This window comes from Kogia breviceps, chromosome 6, assembly GCF_026419965.1.
Source record: "Kogia breviceps isolate mKogBre1 chromosome 6, mKogBre1 haplotype 1, whole genome shotgun sequence".
NCBI classification, from domain to species: domain Eukaryota; kingdom Metazoa; phylum Chordata; class Mammalia; order Artiodactyla; family Physeteridae; genus Kogia; species Kogia breviceps.
In genome coordinates, this window is record NC_081315.1 from 37,571,832 (window position 1) to 37,593,347 (window position 21,516).

The 21,516-nt window shown below is 33.1% G+C and overlaps 1 protein-coding gene across 12 annotated transcripts in view; it reads left to right on the plus strand.

Moving 5' to 3' along the window:
* The window catches only part of EPHA5 (EPH receptor A5), a 317,046-nt gene that overhangs the window by 132,479 nt on the left and 163,051 nt on the right, over positions 1-21,516 (plus strand). For 8 of the 12 annotated variants that reach the window (XR_010841009.1, XR_010841010.1, XM_059066492.2 and 5 more), the window contains exons 4-5: positions 11,179-11,334; positions 15,322-15,657. The exons of 3 other annotated variants lie outside the window; for them this stretch is intronic. Coding sequence is in view for 7 of the 9 variants with exons in the window: in XM_059066492.2 (XP_058922475.1) it covers positions 11,179-11,334; positions 15,322-15,657 (492 nt within the window). In the remaining 2 variants the exon portion in view is untranslated. Of the gene's footprint in view, positions 1-11,178; positions 11,335-15,321; positions 15,658-17,186; positions 18,880-21,516 lie in introns of those variants that run through there. One more of the 12 variants, XM_067035729.1, reaches the window with a different exon arrangement.

Here is a 21,516-nt window from a genome sequence, read left to right on the forward strand (position 1 = left end):
CACCCTTTCAGTTCCTCAAATCATGCTTTACTCCTCTCTTTATCTTATATCTCTCATCCAATCCATCAGCAAATGCTGTTTTCTTTACCGTCAATTATATGCAGCATCCAGTGGTTTCACAGCATTTCCACTACTACCAACCTGGACCAAACCAGCATTATCCTTCTGGTGGATTATAGTAGTAGCCTCTTAACTGTTCCCCTTGCTTTCCCTCTTTATCCATTAAAGTCAGTTGTCAAGACAGAAGCCACAGTGATCCTTTAAAATAGTACTATGTCATTTCTCTGAGTAAAATGAAAGTTTTTACAACAGCCTTCAAAGCCCTTTGTGATCTGTTGCCTACCACCTGTTTGACCACATCCCCTAATACACTTACTTTTACTAACTTTGCTCCAGCCACTCCCCATCTTCTTATAAAGCCACTAATTCCATCATGAGGGCCCCACCCTCATGATCTCATCTACTTAGTTACCTTCCACAGACCCCACCTCTTACTGCCATCACATTGGAAGTCAAGGCTTCAGCCTATGAATTTTGAGGGCACAAACAACATTTAGTCCATAACAAATGCTATCTTTTCAATATCAATTCTGTAGGTTTCGTGCTGAAAAATGTGTCAATGTAATATGTTCATGATGTAAAAAAAGGAAAAAAGAAGAAAAATGTAAAAGTTGAGGTTCTATAATGCACTGCACATGCTTTCATTAGCCTCTATCATCTGTAACTTTTAGGTTAGTCTTTCATACTATTCAAATTGTAGTTTCTTAGAAGAAAGTGTTTCCCCAAAATTGTGACATTATTCTACAAAACTTTAAGAAAATAAATATACCCCACATCTCTAGGCACTCACAAAGACAAAGATTATCTAACTTCTGAGATTGTCTGTTGTTTAAGGAAGGAAAAATTATCATGAGTCAAATTTTAGCCTTATAAAAGTTTATTCCTGATTGTATTAAAAAAGATAAATGCTTGCAGTTTCTTAAAGCTTTATATTCTAATGAAGTGAACATTTTGAATTTGTTTATCTAATTTAAGACTACTTTAAGACTTGCCCATAGTGTGGTGACCATCTAAGTCTGGAGTGGATGACGTTAGTCAAGACAGTTGTGAGATATTCAAGGTAACACAGTCAAGTGGAGAGGTGAAGTCTGACACCATCACCACCACAAACAACTGCTTTCCATGACAGTTTATGAGGTTTATTTTTGTTTTAAAAGTGAGTTATTATCCTTCTGACAATAGTTCAAGAATGTACTTGAAAAAGTATAACATTGGAATCAGTGGCCTAAGTTTTAGTCCTAAATGTCTCTGTGATTTTAGGCAGGCTATTTTAAACATTTTTGCTTCTCTGTTAAATAGTTAAAAGCCATGAAATGTCTTTCTTAATTTAGATTTTAGGTTAGTTTTAAGAAGCCTTGTCTTTTACTCTCACTCAAGTGTTAGTATGGTTTCTTCAGTGGAAAAACAAAGGGAGGTGAGAGGAATTACTGCTACTCATTATACACAAGCCTGGTATGTGCATGTATTATGTCTGGCATGTGACAGCCACATGTAAGGTCATTTTCAGTTCTGTAATCTTGTGATTATGAGATGTAAATCTATTCTGAGTTGAAGCGGATAGACACAGAGGTAGCTCAAGACTTGATGACCACTGGCATATTAATCATAGTATTCTTCATATTAGTAAAGAGCTATTATTTATTGAGTGTTCTCTGCCAAGTGCAGTGCTACACATATATGGGTGTGTATGCTACACATCGTGTATATCTATACCTAAACTATATTTGGATCTATACCTGTGTATTCCAATTAAACCCTTACAAATATCCATAAAGGAGCTACTGTTTTAGAGATATGGAAAATTAGTTTCAAGGTTTGTAATGTATCATCTCAAGGGTCATATGGATACGTGTAAAATTGCCAAGATTTGAACTCAAGTCTAATAACCTCATAAGTTCAAGCTCTTTAATCAAAGAAGAGATATTAGGTAGCCACATGGACTGAAAGAGTTAAAAACAGGAACTGTGGAGAACACAGTAATGAGAAATAAGTAGTGAATAAAGTCCTGCTAATAGCAGTCTGGGTTACCTGAGATTGCATAGAATACACTTGAAATGTTTTCCACAATCCTCAACCCTGAGAATGGTTCATTACATAGAGAGTGACTATTATCCCGGAACAAGAAAGATGGTGCCTCAAGGCCTGCTCTCAACAGAATAATGGTGAGAAAGCTTAGCTGTGTTACCGGACACTCTGGTGCTGAACTTTCAGATTCTTTATTTACTGGCTGGTTCTAAGAATTTAGGCACATTGCTTAACCTGGTACCTATACAATGGAATTAATAGCACTGACTTCATATTATTATTGTCCTAATTAAATGGTCCGGATCTATGTAGAGTTCAACTTATTGACTGGCACTAGTGGTCATGCTGAATATATGTTATTTTGTTTTATTAGTATGGCTACTGTAATTATTGTTTCTATATCACGTAATTATAAAATAAAATGTTTGGTGAGATGCTGGCAGGATGGTAACCATAAAGTGACAGTGGAAAGGAATATGCTTTAAAACATAATCTAATTTTAAGGGAGATTATAATCTTGAAGTCTAAATTTCCATATTACAAAATAAAGAACCTGCTTTGTAATCATCCTTGAGATCAGCCATTTAGTTATTGTTTTTCTGGCTTCCTTTTTCTTCCTGCTCTGACTTTTGAAAAAAAGCCAAGCCTCCTTCTGGTTTTGACATTGAGATCACCAGATAGCTAAGACATAAAAATAAACCCTGGGAATGATTGAGAAATTCTATAGCACCGATCACATTAAACTAAGAAGAAAAAATATCTGAGCTAAACATAGACAAATAAAGATAATATAATATATAATGTTATGAAATGTATTTCAGATTTTGCCTGTTTGAAGTTTCTAGAAATAAGGTATATTATTAAAGGACAGTCTTTACTAAGTTACTTTGGGCATGAATTTTCTATTCTGTGAATAAAGCATTGTGCCCCTAATGTTGACATTTGAAATTGTTTAATTTGAAACCCAGTAGGACACTTGAACACTGAAAATTAGGGGAAAATAGATGGTTGCTTTTGCCAAATTAACTACACTAGCCAGTTTCTTTTGCTAATTCCCAGACTTTCAATTTAAAAGGACAACGTTTCATAGATATGGATTAAACATTTGCAAAATGGCTTGATTCAGTTTAAGTCTCAGTGTGCAATCTGGAGAAAATTTAGAACGACTGCATGTCTTAGGTATCCTTTATACTTCCTTCATTGTATTTATGTTCATATAAACCAGCTACATCCTATATCCAAGCACACTTTCTCACAAATAATCAGGGCAATTTTTAAATATTTCTTTTGTTTTAATGTAAATTATAGTTTTCAATTACTTACTGTAGTTAATCTCTCTATATCTATGCTTTTTAAAGAGAACTGCATTGTTAACATTTTAGTTAAAGTCAAATTATAACCAATCTGGGGAGTAATTCTCTTAATGGACTGAGGAATAAATTTTCCTTTGTTGTAGTTGTTGCTTGATTTTTGAGGAGAAAATTATCACTAATTCATTTATACTACAAAGAGTAGCTTATTCTTTATTTCAAAATGGTCCATACTTAATCTGTACTTTTTCATCATATCAAAGGAGATATGATTTTGTTACTCTGGTGATATCATCTTCTGAGTTAGTGAACTGAGATGTAATGCCCAGTGGTACAAGGTGAAATGTTCATAACAGAAAGCACTATTTTTATCATAGCTGTCAAGGTCAAGACCCTGGGCCAGACCTTGCATATACTTCAAAACAAATGTTGCATTGGATTCTGTTCATTTTAACAACATAAATGCTTTTTAACTCCCAAATCTTTATCTGATTAAATTTTAAAATTAATTTTATCTAATTAATTTTTAAATGAAGTTGAAAATATATAACCAAATATCAAGTGTTTTGCACATTCATGTACACTCTCATACATATCCTATGCACACTATTACTAAAGCATGCTGGTATTTGTTTGGGAGAACAAAACTGCTCAGAATCTTAAGTATCTATTGAAATTACAGCAATAAAATGTGTCCAGTAAATTAACAATTAAAATACAACTTTAAAATTATCTATAGCAGTTTGTTATTGGAGAGAAATCCAGTTAATCAAAAATTAAAGGGAAATTATAACCTCTGCTTTGAGAGATATCATGGATTCTATTAGTTTCAATCAATGTTCATCCTTATATAGATTGGTTATGGAAGTCTTTGAAGAGTCGCTGAAATTCTGTGGCTTTTATTTTAGTGGAGATTTAGTTAGATAAATATAAAATGGTAATCTTGTGAATTACAGCTGTACACAGTTTAGGGGCCATGTGTCTGTCCATTCCAAACCACAGAGGGCTTCATGGGTTAGTTATTATATCATGCATGTCCATGTTGCCAAAGTGGAGAGATGCATCATTATATCACTGCATAATGTCTTTTCATGAATACTCCATAGGACTCTTGGTATTTAAACTTGTGAAACTGAAATTAGTTTAGCTTAACTGTTTTAGCTTAGAAAACCATGTCATCATCAAGGAATAATTTTAACTAAGTAATAATTCCATCAACATGAATTACTTGAGCATGACAAATATTCCATCCCAGGTTATTTAGTACATAGACATTATCTATACATAACTTATTCAGTATATTTCAAATTTTAAGTATTTTCTAATGTTGTTAGCTGTTAGTTATGAAGTATGGAAGTTCTGATCTTAGAAATAAAGTAGGAGGTAATATTGGTACATAACACATTTTTTTTTACTAAATTTAAGTATATTCTGCTCTTTTGTGACCTATAGGGGAGGTGTCTTACCCTAGACTATGAGAGGGAGTTCAGTTCAGTAGAATTGATCATTGACCCTACATGATACAGCACTTCTATAAATGACATAGATTTAGAACATAAAAATCTGAGAGTAATACAATCCTAAAAAATTTCTAAAGTGACACATCTATATTTTATTTATAATTTACAATATAAAGTATAATTTAATAAGTATATAAAAGTTATAATTTTATATATAATTATAATTTATAATAATATGTGTGTTTATATCTTTTACTGAGAGACAAAGATGTTTTGTCTCCACACACATACAGACACACACACCCAGGATTCTATTTTTAAATTGTCATTTTGAATGTCTTTTAAAAATGTGTGTATTAATACTAAACATTAAACAAGTAATGAATGCCTAAATATATGCCTGACAACATGTAAGCAATAGCCACATGGCTGAGTTATTTAATGGCATAATGGCAATGAGTAGTTTATATGTCCAGTACAATTTATGACACACAGGCTTGTTTTATTACATATATTGAATGAGTGAATATGTAAAGGATATGTAGCAATTAATTTTACTTTTTATTTATAAATATTATATAATTCCTTTGAGTGTCTATCAATATTTGGTGAGCCTAATTTATATATATATATATATATATATATACATATATACATATATATATCTAGAGAAAGAGATATATTTAAAGTATCAATAGTATTCTTGTTCTTCTCTGATATTGTTTTCTAATATTCAAGTTAGCCTTATTGCTTTCAATCATTTAAACTTAGATTCTAATTAGCCTATTCTAGATTCTAAAATAGGTTAGTTCTCATGTTTCTGTTTGCAAACATTCAAGAACTGTTACCTAGTTGAAAATCTATTTTAATGTCAGTGTTTTAACACAGTACCTATTTTTTTTGCTGAGCATATATTTTAAATGTAAGGATAAACCTGCTATTACTGTTAAATTTTGGTATAAATATTATTGGATATATTTTGAGTTGTAATTTCCTTCTAGCATGTTGTGTTATGCTGTTTTTCTTAATTAACACGTCTTTTAAATTTCAGCTAACTATCTTGTGGGCACCTTATTTTGAAAAATCTATTTAAAAAGCAAATTTGACATAGCTTATATTCTCCGACAATTCACATATGATAGAACTATGGTAAAAATCTTGTTCATGGTGATTTTCTGTCATTCTTAATAAAGTATAATTGGATCAATCTAATGACATTTTTGGAGGTTAATTATATCTTGAACTCTATAGACAACAACAGTCTGTGCATTTATTATTCTCATTTCCTTCTATACATATATATATATTTATTTATTTATTTATATATTTAAATGATCTGTATATTTTAATTCGAATGGGGAGAATCATAATTTAATTATAAATTACTAAAACAGTATTTTTTACATTACTTAAATATTTTTTTTTCTTGGTGACCATGCTTCTGGAGTATTGACTTTGAATTGTAAAATGGATTAATTTAAGTATCCCAAGAGTGAAGGACCTTTAACATGAAAATATTTTGGAAACATTAAAAGTAATTTAAATGACAAGAAATAGTTGAAAAAATCCTAACTTGTCAACTATACATTTTTGGTAATTTTGAGGATTTAAAAAAATTTCTAATCAGAGTAGACAGCACCTTTTCACACTTTTAACAAATGACAGCCTTCATTAATTTGAATATAAATGACATGCATCTTATGTTTAAATTTAAAAACTGACTATAACGTCTTTGCTTTTAAAGTGATACATATGAGAGTTAGTGTTGGTAATCTGTGCAAAACTTCTAAAGTCGTGAGTGAAGATGAAATATTATTTTTTACTTGCCAGAACTTAATATTTAAACAACTCTGATTACCAGCTTTTTAAAATTCCTGCCATACCATTTAGACCCTAAGAAAGACACAAATGTACTACTTACACCAGTAAATACTGATGAGTATGTACTCAATACAAAGAACTATGCTTCACATGATGAAAATCAAATGAACAGTTTCCATTCTCCAGAATGTTTATATGAGTTGAGAGTAGATGAGAATTCATACACATAGAATTTTGGCAAAATATTTTCTATCTACCATAAAAGAGATGCTAAACAAATGGTTCAAAGTTCTAAAGGATGTGTAAGGAAACAATATGTAATCATGGATTTAGCACAAGCATCATAGAAAAAAAAAAAAACATAGCACTTAAAATGAGACTTGAAGCATGGACAGAATAAGAATTATTAAAAATAGTTTCTGTGCCTCCAGAGAACTGCTAAGAAAATCTTACAAAACATGTTTACATAGGATGCATTTTTTTCTCCTGTTTCTTGTCCAACTTGAGTGGACTTGCATAGTATTTTCAAATATTTAAGTGATGTGTCATGTGAAACAGCTTTGCTCCAGAATCTTCCTTTATTTTGAATGAACTATATCAAGTTGGAATTTAGAGAAATTTTACTGCTTACCTAAATAATTTTTGTTGAATATTGTCATGATTAAAATGTAAAAAGTAAATTTTACTTTTTTTGACTATTATTTATTTTCTGTTTCCAAAATATATCGTAGCTTCAAGGTGTAGAGTATAATTTTTATTTTCTCACCACAGTACAAATATTCTGTGCCACAGTGCTTAACAGAAAGAATGTCCTCAAAAAAAGAATAATACACACAGAGTCTTCCAAATGTGTTCAGATTAAATCCAAGTTTATCATGAACTAGAAGCTTTATTACCTCCCCCTCCAATTTACATTTCTTGTCTTTCGGCCTGGAATGCTTTTCCTGCAATATTCAGAGGCAGATAAAGGAGTTTCTCAAGTGCTGGAAATTGCAAGTAGGTTAGTATGAATGGAGATAGTGAGTGCGGAATGAGGTCACATTTAAAGGGCTTCTTAAATATTGTGTGGAAACTTGTAGGCTATGCTAGCATTTTGTAGGAAAATTAACTAGAGTTTCCAAAAAGAGGACATGATCCAATGCTGTAGAGAAGTATGGCAACAAGTAGGCAACATTCTGAATAAAAGCAGTGACAGTGGAGTGGAGTGTGTCAACATGTGACTTAAAATGAGGAGGTGGATATGCATGTTTGGAAAAATAATTTAAGAAATTGTGTTCTGCATGGAAACCCACCTGTTTGGTAGATTTTCCCATGGGGAGAAATGAGGTCATGCGAGATTGATAGTTTTGTTGTTGTTATGTGTTTTGTTTTGCTTCATTTTGTTTCCATTGATGAGTTCTGGAAATTGTATCGGGCTCCTGTTAATGACTACAGGAGGGAGGGAAAGGGGGAGAGAGAGAGGGAGGGAGCGAGGGGGAGAGAGACAGAGACAGAGAGAGAGAGAGATTGATTGAGAGTGCCCCTGAGTATGTAAAAAGGATAGTAGACACTTGGAAAATTACTCTCAGAGTTACGGTTCCTAATTCAATTAAATATATTTTTATTTGATAAGAGCAAAGACATTTCCACTTTAACAGGAAGAAAGGTGCATATAGGTTTGGAGATTTGGTGGTAGGAAAATAAGAAAGTTCCTCTCTGATGACTTCTATTTTCTCAGCGTGCACACACAAATATACTATGAGAGGCCATGATTTGAAGGCAATGGATAATTACGGTTTTGTGATATTTTTCTTGGACAACATTAAACCCTACAGTTTTCCTCACTATACCTCTATTTGGATTTCTTTAGCCACCTCAAATTAAATAATGCTTTAAACATAATCATTATCTTCCCCCAATATATTTTAGATCTAGTGTTTTCTGAGAAAATGGTACCAGTATTGCCAGTGCAGTTTAAGCCAAGCACCTTAGAGTCATTCTTAAGATTTATCACTCATGCATCTGATCAATTAAATGTATCATGAAATCTTGCTGATTTTACCTCATAATCATCTCCTGAGTTTACTTACTCTTATATATCACCATTGGATCCTCTCTTGTCCATTTTCAGACCAATGCAACAGAAACAAAAAGGCCAAATGCCTCCAACCATGTTCCTTTCCAATCCATTGCACGTGCTACAGTGAAATGATCTCTTAAACACTACTTTGATCTTATTATTTCCATGCTTAAAACATTGTAATGACCTGTTTTTACCCATTAAATAAAAGTCCCCAATAATAGAAACCATAAGGTGTTTCTGACCTGGTATCCTCTTTCCTAACTTCATCTCTGCCTCTTTATTCCTACTATCTCCCTGATCAATATTTTAGTGTTTTTCATATCCCTATTGGTCATCCTCCTCTTTTGGTCCTTTGAAAAGACTTTACTCTCTAAGGCACTGCAGTACTCCTCCTCAAATTGGATACTTTTCCTAATCTTTTACATCTCAGCAGAGGCTCTGCTTCCTGAAGGAAGTCTTCTTTGACCTCCCAGTCTAAATTAAGTGTCCATATTCACTCCCAAGCTCTTTCTCCTTCCTAGAATAATCATATTTATAATTATTCCTACAGTACCTTTAAGACTCATAAAGGCAGGGCCATGTCTATCTTTTTTTACCTTCATAACCCAGTAGCAAGGAAACTTGCTACTGGCCCACCACCTGCTGAAAGCATTTTGTTCAACTACTGAACAGAAAGATACATTTATCTACTTTTTACTTACATTTATATTGTTTCCTATTTCCAAAGTTCCCATGGAGGGTTGAAAAATAGTGTAATATGTGATATCATATAAAGTTTTTAAAAGGCACTCATTAAAAAGAAATTGCTTTTGTTTCATGAGTGATAAATGAGTTCCAAATTTGCAGAATGTGTAGATCGACAGTTCATGTCTTTGAGAGCAAATCATGTTTGAAGTGAGAATGGTTTTACTAAAAAAGATAAAAGAAGAAAAATTGGGTAACTTAACTAAGAATGGTACTGGTTGCTACAGCAATCCTATTATAAGAAAAATAATATTTTAAATCTTCTCCTAATTATTTAACTACAAGAATGTCCCTAATATTATCAAAAAGCTCTTATCTTTCAAATACCTTCACATTCCCTGTGAATTTATAAGAGCATTAAGGCTTCACTATAGCTATAATTAGATCTACTGAAAAAGTACCTTCTCATTTTTGTCAATTCCTGATTATTCATGGGGATGGCAGAAAACCTTAGCATGGATTACTAAAACCCCACGTGAAAATTGGCCCCAATTCATTATGTCTATAAAAAAATTCCTTTGAAATACAAGTTTACCTTTAAGCTTAGCAAATGTTCATTGATACTTGAATAAATGCTCAAGTATATATAGCGAGTTTTCAAAATATGAGAAAACATAGATGGTTGATGAGCTTTATGTTAACTAAACTCTAAAAAGTAATCAAATCATCAGTTTGATGATCTTCACTTTGTCCATAATGGGCAATTGGAATATTGAAGTTTGGCTTTATTACCCACTGAGAACAAAGAAAGATACAACAATCTAGGGAATCTACAGAATAAAGAGACTTATTTTGTTAGCACTTACTTACCTGGCCACCAACTTAATAAAAATGTCAGAGAACATTTTCTTCATGTGATTCTAAATAGTTCTGTTACATTTTTCATGCCATGCCATTTACTCATGTGTGCATTACATAACAATACGTGAACACCTTCTGTGGTCTGACACTGCAATAAGTACTGTGAATGGAAAATTGAATAAGGCACAATTTTTCCCCTTTGTAGAGCATTATAATTTTTATAGTATAAACATGACTGATATTAGAATAGATGCATGTTGACAGTAAGAATCTCAACAAAAAGTTCTAAAATGGAGTAAAATGTAAAACAAATGCCTAAAATCTGACTCCTCCTGGAATCAATATAATAATAATAATGTGAATTAATAATAATGTGAATGATATACCAGCTCAATTATGCATTCTTTCCATTCTAACAGAATTTTGTGAAGGTTTTAGCACCTACTAATTGGTTTATTTATTAATTCAACAACAAAATTTTAAGTAACTACTGTGTACCATGCCATTCTCTGAGCATAGTGGAAATTTTGTATTTCTTCAACATAAGTTGTATTAATAATAGCATAAATGAAATTATACTCAAAGCACTTCTTCAGTTTTAAATACATATGAGTATTTACCTTTTATAATTTCTTATAAGCTCCTGTAGCATAAAAATCATTAAAAATATATCTATTCCAAACATGTTTAATTTGAATACTTAAAATAAATATTTAATTATCTGAATGAATAGCCTGTTATTTATGATTCAGAAACTGGTGAAAAATTTTTGAAATTAATGAAAAGATGGTGTTATATGTAATCTGTGTATACTAGTCAAAATAATGACATTATTCACAAAACAATCACTGCATCTGTTCCAAGGAAAAGCTTAGCCTCTTATTTCTTTTGACAGTGTGCAGACCTGGGTTCTTCAAAGCCTCACCTCACAGCCAGAGCTGCAGCAAATGTCCACCTCACAGTTATACCCATGAGGAAGCTTCAACCTCTTGTGTCTGTGAAAAGGATTATTTCAGGAGGGAGTCTGATCCACCCACAATGGCATGCACAAGTAAGGAAACCCATGGACATTTGGTGATGCTAACTTTCACCAGTTTGAAGAAAGAGCATGATGGAGCCTGTTACATTCTATTACCATTTCCCCTAAAACAGGCATGATGTTTAATCTTCCAATATAGAATTTCACCAGATTTCAACCTTCTTGAGTAAGCATTGAGAAATTTGAGTCTTTTTTATCACTTACTGTGAGAAGTATCCATTTTCCCTTATTTCAAATTCAACATCTGAGCCACAAATATGGAATTTTTCCTTTTATTTTATGATTTATTTTAGTGTTCATGATAGCCAAACATGACTTTGACAAATCCATTTCCCTGTTTCTGGTAAACCTTTTTTTATTTTTCTTCCTCTTCTTCTTCTTCCAAGGCAGCTTTCTGATCACAAAAACATGCAGTACATGGCACTTCTACCTTTTCATTCTAACCTGCCCCACCAAGCTGCAAAGACCAATGAGAAGGTCATTTATAAAAGAAGACAGGAAACACTACACAAACGTGGAGAACTGGGGGTTGGCAAATCAAATTTAAGAGTCAAATATAAAATCAGTTGTCAACTAGGATTTTCAGGTAGTTGTTGTGTTTATTAACAGTGAGTGTCCTTAACTGTTATTAATTATATGATCAGGTAATCTTACAATGAGTACATGAAGATTAAACATTTAATTCCAACAGTTGCAGTGGTACATCCACATGTATCAATGTTTTGGTGTTTTTGTTTTTCTAGTTGTACACATATTTTGGGGAAGGAAACAAATTTATGTGTTAGTTTGCTTCATGGCAATACTTCTTTAGTTTTTCTACCATAGTCTCTATAGCAGATCAAACAAAAACAGAAAATTGAAAGGAAGAACAGTGAATCCTATCTCCCCATAACATTCAGTTTCCATGACGTCCCATGTTTTACTATTTTAGATAACAGTAAGTTGTAGGTGCTTTCAAAGATGAAGACACATTTTTTTAAAATTTAGTATTCATGGATATCATATATAAAGACATACAATTTCTTTACTTAAATAATCACAAACTGAAATTTTATCTGAATTTCAGTGTCAATTTCATCGTGTCAGTGAAACATATTTTCATAATTTCTCAAATCATTGATATTAATTAACTCTATATTGCTAAAGATCTTTCTTTATCACATTCTGATAATTTTATGGGTTAGATGATTATTAATTATAAACAATCCTCTTCAAATAAGTAACTGACATTATTATATACATTTTTTGAGAGGATACATTTGAATTGAGTAGATATAAACAATGATTGGATGTGATGCATCTTGGTTTCAGTAGAAATTGCTTCAATTATTCAAAGCAAAAGAAAGACCAAATAGTGGGGGGAGAGTGTTGGCTAGACTGTGGTTTGGTAAATTAGGGAGAGAAAACCATATCTTGACTTATTTAAATTTTAGTAATTTTTTAAGTATCCTTTCTTTAAGTAGTCCATGCATGACCTTTAACTTTCTCAGCACAAATGTGAGCCTCCCTTTCTGTAAATTTACTAGGTTTGGGAATGGTGGAGAACACTGGTCTGGTGGCAAGGACTGCTTAGCTTTCTTTTAGGACCTGAGGCTTTATATTTTCTCTGTCTCCAGGTGTGTGAATTTCTAATAACTGTGTCTCAAAAGAACACTAATTTGTATGCATTTCTCAAAAAATCTATTGGGAGTCCTGTAGAAGATCTTTCTAATATATAATCTGTGAGTGTGTGTGTTCTGTTCTTAGTTGCATTCATAATAACACAAATTCTTCATATGATGATACCCTTGAACAGATGAGACGGCTTGATGGATGTCTCTTTGGCTCTTTGCTATTAAATTTATGGTTTCAACTACTTTTAATGTTTTTTTCTGGTACTCTGGACAACAAAATGTTATAAACCTGTAGGAAAAGAAAATCAAACAAAATTCAGATTCTAATGAATCTGTTCAAATTGAGGGTACTTCTCACAGCTCTACTTTGGTTCATGCATCACATCTATTAGCAGGACAGTGAAATTTCATTACATTCCTTTTAGGTGCATGTCAGTCTCAGTCTCTACTGGTTACCTCTACTTTAGGGCTTCCCTTGAATATGAGTTTTATTTTGACTTTGAGAGGTATATGTGCCCCCATCCACATGCTGAGGGGCTGTTAGTAGCAGAGTCAAGAAAAAGAGTCAGACTCTGATGCAGTTTTTACAGATTTAGAGGAAAGGTGGTAACTGAGGGGTGTATTTCAGTTGGTAGAAAAAAACCCTCAGAAGTTTGATATTTTTTGAAGTAGACAAATTTCAAGTATATTTTACGTTTTTCTCAAAAGTAGACCTGTCACATTTTGATCTCAAATTACATTTTCTCCATAACCTTCCACTAGTAAATAAATAAGGTAGAGGGAATAGAAAAAAAAAAAAAAAAAAAAAAAAAAAAACTTGTATTTCCATCTTAAGTATTTGTTTCAACTTAAAAGTGACTGTTTTATATCAAAGTGTGTGAGGTTGTATGGAAAAATTCACAGGGTTCAACCACAAATATAGCTAAAGTAGAGATTGTTTTGTCAAAACTGGCAGCTTTTATGTAATGGAGTTCTTTAATTTTAAGTGACATTTTATAAATACTAGGTAGCTTTCTTATTACGTTTAAATTTAGTCCTCAGCAATCATGGCTTTATAAATGTTAGGTAGAAATTAACATTAATTTCTATATTTAGAACAGACAGCACATATTAAGATAACTAAGCTATGTCATCCTAAGTAGCTTAATTTATGCTTATGAACCATTCAGCTACATTTTATTCCCTGTTGGGAAATCTTTACTACATCTGAAACAAGTATAAATGTATTTTCTCTTTGAGAACATCTGATCATATAATATTAACAGCTCACTGAAGTTGTAACTCTGAGTATCTAAAAACCTACTATAGAGTCAGACATTATGCAATGAATTCTTTTAAAGACGTTATTTTTTTAGAGCAGTTTTAAGTTCACAACAAAACTGAGAGGAAGGTGTAGAGATTTCCCATGTATCCCCTGTCCGCACACATTCATCGTTTGTCTCATTATCAACGTCCCCCACCAGAGTAATACATTTGTTACAATTGATATGTAAACAACTTTAATTCTCTTTAGTCTGCTAACTATTATTTCAGAAATAAAGTAATATACACATGAATATTATTTGTTATTTATATATAACTTTATTCTGCTGATCTTTCAAGGTCAGAACATGTTCATTCTTCCTCTTATTGTGTTTTTGAGAGTTATTTTTAAAACAAATTTTAGGTTTCCAATTAAGTAAAATTCACAATTTTGCAGAGCCACAATATTAAAACAATATCAAAGTAAGCAAACTTTTATTACAGATTGCAATGTTGATCAACTACTTAAATTCTAGTTCTTTCTTGACATATGAGGGAGGTTCCAAGTTCTGTTGGTGGTTCATCAGTAGCTATGCAATTTACTTTGAGATAAACTCAGGCTACTTTTTCTACTTTTTGTGGAATTTGTAGTCAAGAACCACACTAATAAATCCTATTTCTACCTGTGCTCATTGCTTAGTAAATCCTTCATGTTTACTTCCTAGATTTCAGGGATGAGTATCATTGAGGAAGTAATCTGTTCAATCTCCAAGGAGAATTTTTCCTTGGATTTGCCAAAGAACTCACCACTATTTGAATACATAATTTTATCTAACATTTTTTGCATACATATTTTTACTCCATAATTCTTAACATATACACTAAGCAAAACATCTTTATTTGAATTTGCAACTTTGCCAAGATAAGTCATTTCTATAGTGTACCAACCCCACTATTGTTTCTACAAAGGTATAACAAGAATTTTCAAAGATTATTACAAATTGATGACTCTTGCATTCTCCCTGCTTAACAGATTGATTGCAAATCCATTTTTTTTCCCTTCAGACCAGAGATTTTGTGTAGTAAACAATGCCTAATTTTATAATCTCAAAATTTGTTTTTTTCACTTTACTTTGCAAACCAGGACCCCCCTCAGCTCCTCGGAATGCCATCTCAAATGTTAATGAAACTAGTGTCTTTCTGGAATGGATTCCTCCTGCTGACACTGGTGGAAGGAAAGATGTGTCATATTATATTGCATGCAAGAAGTGCAACTCACATGCAGGTGTGTGTGACGAGTGTGGCGGTCATGTCAGGTACCTCCCCCAGCAAATCGGCCTGAAAAACACCTCTGTCATGATGGTGGATCTGCTTGCTCACACAAACTATACCTTTGAGATTGAGGCAGTGAATGGAGTGTCCGACCTGAGCCCAGGAGCCCGGCAGTATGTGTCTGTAAATGTAACCACAAATCAAGCAGGTAAGTGTGATGTCTAACCAAATCATGTACCTTAGGCTGAGCACTGTCAGTCATCTCCACAGCTCAGGGCTAAGTTGCCTGAGACATGAGAGATGACTTCCCATTATCCAGAGGGTTAGGACTTAAAGTAAAATACATCTTGAAATGCTTTACCTTAGCTTTAAGCAAATAAAAGCTAAAGCTTTCTTAGCAGACACATGCATGGACAGAAAAAAAAAAAAAAGATAGGCTTTAATTGAATTTTTTCATTAAAAAATACATTTCTGGCTCAAATCCACTTGTGGCAAAATGTTTTATCTCATAATTTCACACAGTGCAATAATTACAGCTCAGATCTACATTTTTGTTGTTTTGTTTACTTCAGGTGTTTTTGTTTAATTCATTAATTTAGCAGGTAATCTGGCAGGTTGGTTTGTTTGACACCACATCTGAATTTTCTTTGCAGATTGAAATAGGGTTTTCTTATTATTTCTATTGTTATTATAATAAAAATGCATGAGATAATTTTTGATAAATCCACTTATCAAAATTAGAATAGCTATGAACCATTGTACAACCACCATACATGTGAAGATACATCTTTATGCCATATGAAGATCTTGGAAATATTAGGGAGTAATTATTAAGGAGTAGGGAAAATAATTCTGCTTGAACTACTAATTCCCCTAAATTTTCCCCTCAAATATTTAATTTTAAGTAAACAATATAGAAGAATTATCTTCTGTTAAAATAAAAACCAAAGATAAACTATGGCTGAATTAATAACTCATTATGTGGCAAGAGTCATTCAAAGCCTATGAGTAACTTATAACTTGCTTTTGTCAACAACAAGTACATGGGCGGGAAGAGGCATTAAATGTAACTTTCCTTCTATTTTTTGGCCAAAACTCTCAGTCCAAAGGCATAAGCTTGTTACCTCATAATTTCCTCAGGTGGGCTTTGGTGGGTGAGGACATCTTTGCCAGTAGAGCTCACAATGCAATAGGATGTGTTTGACTGAATCGAATCAGACTTAATTCATATAATGTTAGTATAAGTTTGTAGGTGGTGGAATGATCTGGTTGACAAGAGAATGCTGTTGGTAATCAAGTTTTGGCCAAACTAATTTGAATTATTGGATGTGTCAGGTAAATGAAGTTGTTATCTCTTGAGAATAAGAAAAAGAAAACACATGCCATTGAGTTCAGTTATTTTTGACTGATAAAACTGAAGAAAACATCCAAAAGTGGCCCAGATAATATACAGGTGTTTGTGTAATTCACTAAGAATCATTCTAAGCATTCTAGATGTTCTCATCCATGTTGAATAGATGCCAATAGCATTTTTTTTATTCCATGAGAAAAAACACGGTACACGTATACACCACTGTCCTCAGTGAATCGTTTATATTTTCTCCATTTAATCCCTAACCTAAGGTTGAACTAATAAAAGTGCTAAAAAGAGCTAGACAAAAATAGTGAAAATTAGGTTTTCCTTCAGTATAGACTCAGCTTCTGGCAATACTAGTGTATGTTGATTTTCCATCGCAGTGTCTAGATGCCACAAGTGCTCTGTGAATGTGAACCGCCTTCCCACATCAGAAAAATACTGGCATTAAACATTTCATTTCAGTCTTCATATGCAACGTCTTTCAAGCTTACTTGGTTCTACGTGTGAATCTTCCACTAACATATTGAAAGCATATTGAACAATCATTAAGAGTTGTATCCCTTTGGGAGGACATTTTCTAAGCTTTCATAACTTTCTTTGAAAGATATTTCTCTGATGAACTAGATGTAAGAAATGACCGCTTATTTTTTAAATGATGTTATTAATAAATATTTGCTCTAGTTGTCTTTGACTTACTGGCCTGTTAGGACTGCAAAGTGTGTTTTGTTTTTTTCAACTGTAAATATCTTAAATATCAAGAAAGAATAATTTTCATCCAGCTGTTCAAGGCTTGGCTATCATGTGAAACAAGTATTTGTATTCAGAGAAGAAACTTTTGGTAGCTGCTTCTCTTCCCCAAGTTCTCAGAGTACACATAGTGTAAAATCACTACAAAACTACCCCCCAAAAAATCAAAATAAGAAGGGAGGCTTTCTCAGTATCTGACATTTCAGACCAACTAAGTCCCAATTTCCACAAAAATTATTAACTTCAAGTAGCTCCTAAAAGCTCTTAGATTCAATGCCACTATGCTGGACATTTATCAAGTACCATCATTATAGAAAGTGGGCTGTAGTAGTTGGTTTTAATGTCTGAATTTTTCTTCAGCATTAAATTGAAGAAAGTTATCTGTACCATATGCAGTTTTTATATAAAACTTCTTTCAGCAGATTCCAACATTAGTTTTACTCTCCTCTAAGGAGTGTTTTTTGATAGATGCATTTGTTTCTTAATTGATTTGTCTCAACTTTATAATTTTTTGTCATTTTCTGACTGATTTATATTTGTGACATGAATGTGATATATGAACTGTCCAGATTCAAAATTATATTCCACAAGTACAAGAAGAAAATAAATAGTAATTTTTTTCAAGATGAGAATCTTGCATTAAGCTAGAAACTGAAACTGATTAGGTAACCCTGGCTCAGTCTAGAAAAGGAAATGATGATTTCATGCTGAGGATAGTGATTGAATGATTAATTTATGGATGTTTATACAACATTTAAGACATTTTTCTAGCTATTAAATCATTTTGGAGTCTAGCATCTTGCTTTTGCGAGTTGCCTGAATTCAAATGATACTTTTTTGCATGAAATTTAATAGTCAATTCAAAAGATGAAGTTTTAAGAAAAGCTAAATACTATAATGAGTTGGAATTTGTGGGCCTTGTAAAATGCAGCATAAGTACTTAGGTTGACAAGGAAAGAATTACAGAGTTATTGTGGGGATTATCATGGTCAAGAAATATAAGCACATATGAAGGGGGAAATTGAGGAAAAAAAGTAATTTGCAAATGGACTTGAGGACACAGGGTGGGGAAAGGGGGAAGCTGGGCAAAGTGAGAGTAGCATTGAAATATATATACACTACCAAATGTAAGATAGCTAGTGGGGCGCAGCAGTATAGCACAGGGAGATCAGCTCGATGCTTTGCGACGACCTAGAGGGGGTAGGATAGGGATGGTGGGAGGAAGGCTTAAGAGGGAGGGGATATGTATGCATATAGCTGATTCACTTTGTTGTGCAAGAGAAACTAACACAGTATTGTGAAGCAATTATATCCCAATAAATATGTATTAAAAAAGACAAAAGAGTAAAATAACAGTGTGAGAAGAGGAAAATACTGCGTTGGCCAAAAGGTTCATTTGGGTTTTTCCATAACATCTCACGGAAATTTGAATACATTAATCACATAAAGAACTCTAATAGTCAAATTGCAAAGTGGATAAAATAATGGATATACAAACTGTGCTTTATTAAACTCAAACATAGAAAAGAAATAAAATTCATTGAGTTCCTCTAGTTTTCTAGTGATTTTGTCTTTCTATGCAGTGCATTGTTTTAAAAAATTGACATACATTTAGTAATTTTTCTTTATAGAAAAAAGCATTTAGATTATTTACATGACAATGCTTCTGTTGTTCTCTCCTGTTGTTCTTCTGTTTTATTATTTTAGGGCGTCTAAAAGTATGTATTTGCTAGATAGATGGATAGATGGAGGGTGATATATCAACATAGTATGAAAATTAAAAATCTCATTGAGGGCCTCCCTGGTGGCGCAGTGGTTGAGAGTCCGCCTGCCGATGCAGGGGACACGGGTTCGTGCCCCGGTCCTGGGAGATCCCACATGCCGTGGAGCCGCTGGGCCCGTGAGCCATGGCCGCTGAGCTTGCGCGTCGAGAGCCTGTGCTCCGCAATGGGAGAGGCCGCAATAGTGAGAGGCCCGCTTAATGCCAAAAAACAGAACAAAACAAAATCCCATTGAAAGCAGTTACTTTAAATATTTCATTATCTGCTCACAAAAGAGTATGCATTTACGATGATCTTATATAAACATATTTTAAAAATTTTTACTTTAAAATAATTTTGGACTAGGCATACTTTATCAAGAATTAAATCATAAAGATCTTTTAATATATGCAAATGTATATTTTATCCCTAGAAAGAATAAACTCATTCTAACTGAAAAACCAAAAGTATTAACACTTTAATTTGCAAAGGTACAGAATCTTAATTCTGAGCTGAAATAGACCAAATTTTAATTGTTTTGAAATAGTCTTAGACTCTTGGACTTTTGCCTCAGAGCACTTGATTAACATGATATGAGTTGCAAAGTGCAACCAACACTTTGGAGGGAATGTCCCAACATGTCCCAGACTATCAGAAATATCACTAAGAAATGTGATTACTGTATTTTGAAGGGTTTTATTTCTTGGTTCTTCCAAAGGTGTCTGGGGGACATGATAATCCCATTTCATCAGGTACTTTCAATTTGATGCCATTCATGTAGTTGTCCAGCATGAGGTCTCACAGGATGTGGAGATGATCAGGGTTCCTGAGACTAAATTATGCTGTAGAGTTGGAAATTTAAGAGAATGCTAAATTGAGATGGTAAAAGTACATAGTTGTTCCTGAGAAGAGGGCAACAAATGTTTTCTGTTGGTCTCTATTGATTGAGATGTTAAAAAAAATGTTCATTGTCACTTGCTAGATTATTACTATAATCATTCTGAGGGTCTTTGTTGATTTTCTTCAGTGGAGAGAACTTATTGGCTGTATTTGTATTCACCACTTGATTAAATGTATTGTTGTTTGCCAAGATTAGTTTGACTTCTATACAAATTAAACAGGTAATTTAAATCGGCATGTTGGCAATCCCCACTCTTTATTCTTTTATTTTTTTATGGTGACACTAATTGCCACATTCCCCACTAAAGGTGTGTGTTTACTCTTTTGGCAGGAGGGAGATGCTTTAGTTTGGTCTTTAGTACAGTTTTACAGCTTTTACATGAGCCTCAGAGACAAAGAGACATTTCTTCCAGTTGAAGAGAAAATCTTCCAAATATATACCAATAACCTGGTGAAATAATCAAAGAATTGAATGTGCCAGTTGTAATATGGGCTCAGGACAAAATCTCATTCATCACATTACCATCATAACCTCCACTCAGATCAGGGTTTCTTAGTGGTATTCCAGATTCACATGGATTAGTGTTAGCTCAGAGGCAGTTTTCTATAATTTGTGAAATCTATATTCTATACCCTAGTTTGTAAATCTAAATTTAGATCCAGAAATCTACATTTTATAATCTGGGCAGTAACACCCCCCCTCCCACTTATCTAGAAATGGCCAGAGATTCCTTTGAGATAAACTGAAAAGGAAAATGTATAACATTAACGTATGTTACTATTGCACAGTCCTTCTTAAGGACAGTCAACTTTCTCTTATTTAGGTGTTATAGGGTAAGTAAACTAAATCAGGTCTAGGAATTCATGAAAGACCATGACTAACTAGGTCACTAAATTTTGATTTGTATTTCTCAGACCTTCATATCATTAGTGGTGCAGATCAAATGGCCCATTATTTCAGTCACTAAATGCCATCGTACTAGACTTTTTCCATTCACATCTGCTGCCTATTATGAAATCTGTTCCCACTTTCCTTCTAGTGGTAAAGTGCTACTATTTGGCCTCTGCCATACCTGAACCCTAAAGAAATCAAGAAATCATTTCACTGCATCTTCAACCTCTGTGTTCTCACATATAGAGAACAGAAATTTTAGAGATTTTATTTATAAAGGTGGCACTGTCCTCATCAATTTATTTCTCATCATAATGGTAATGAAATTGTCTTCTGGGTCCCTTCTGAAGATGCAATTAGTGGATAGTTTCATAGGTCTTGGAAAATAAATCCACTTTAACGTTCCTGTTT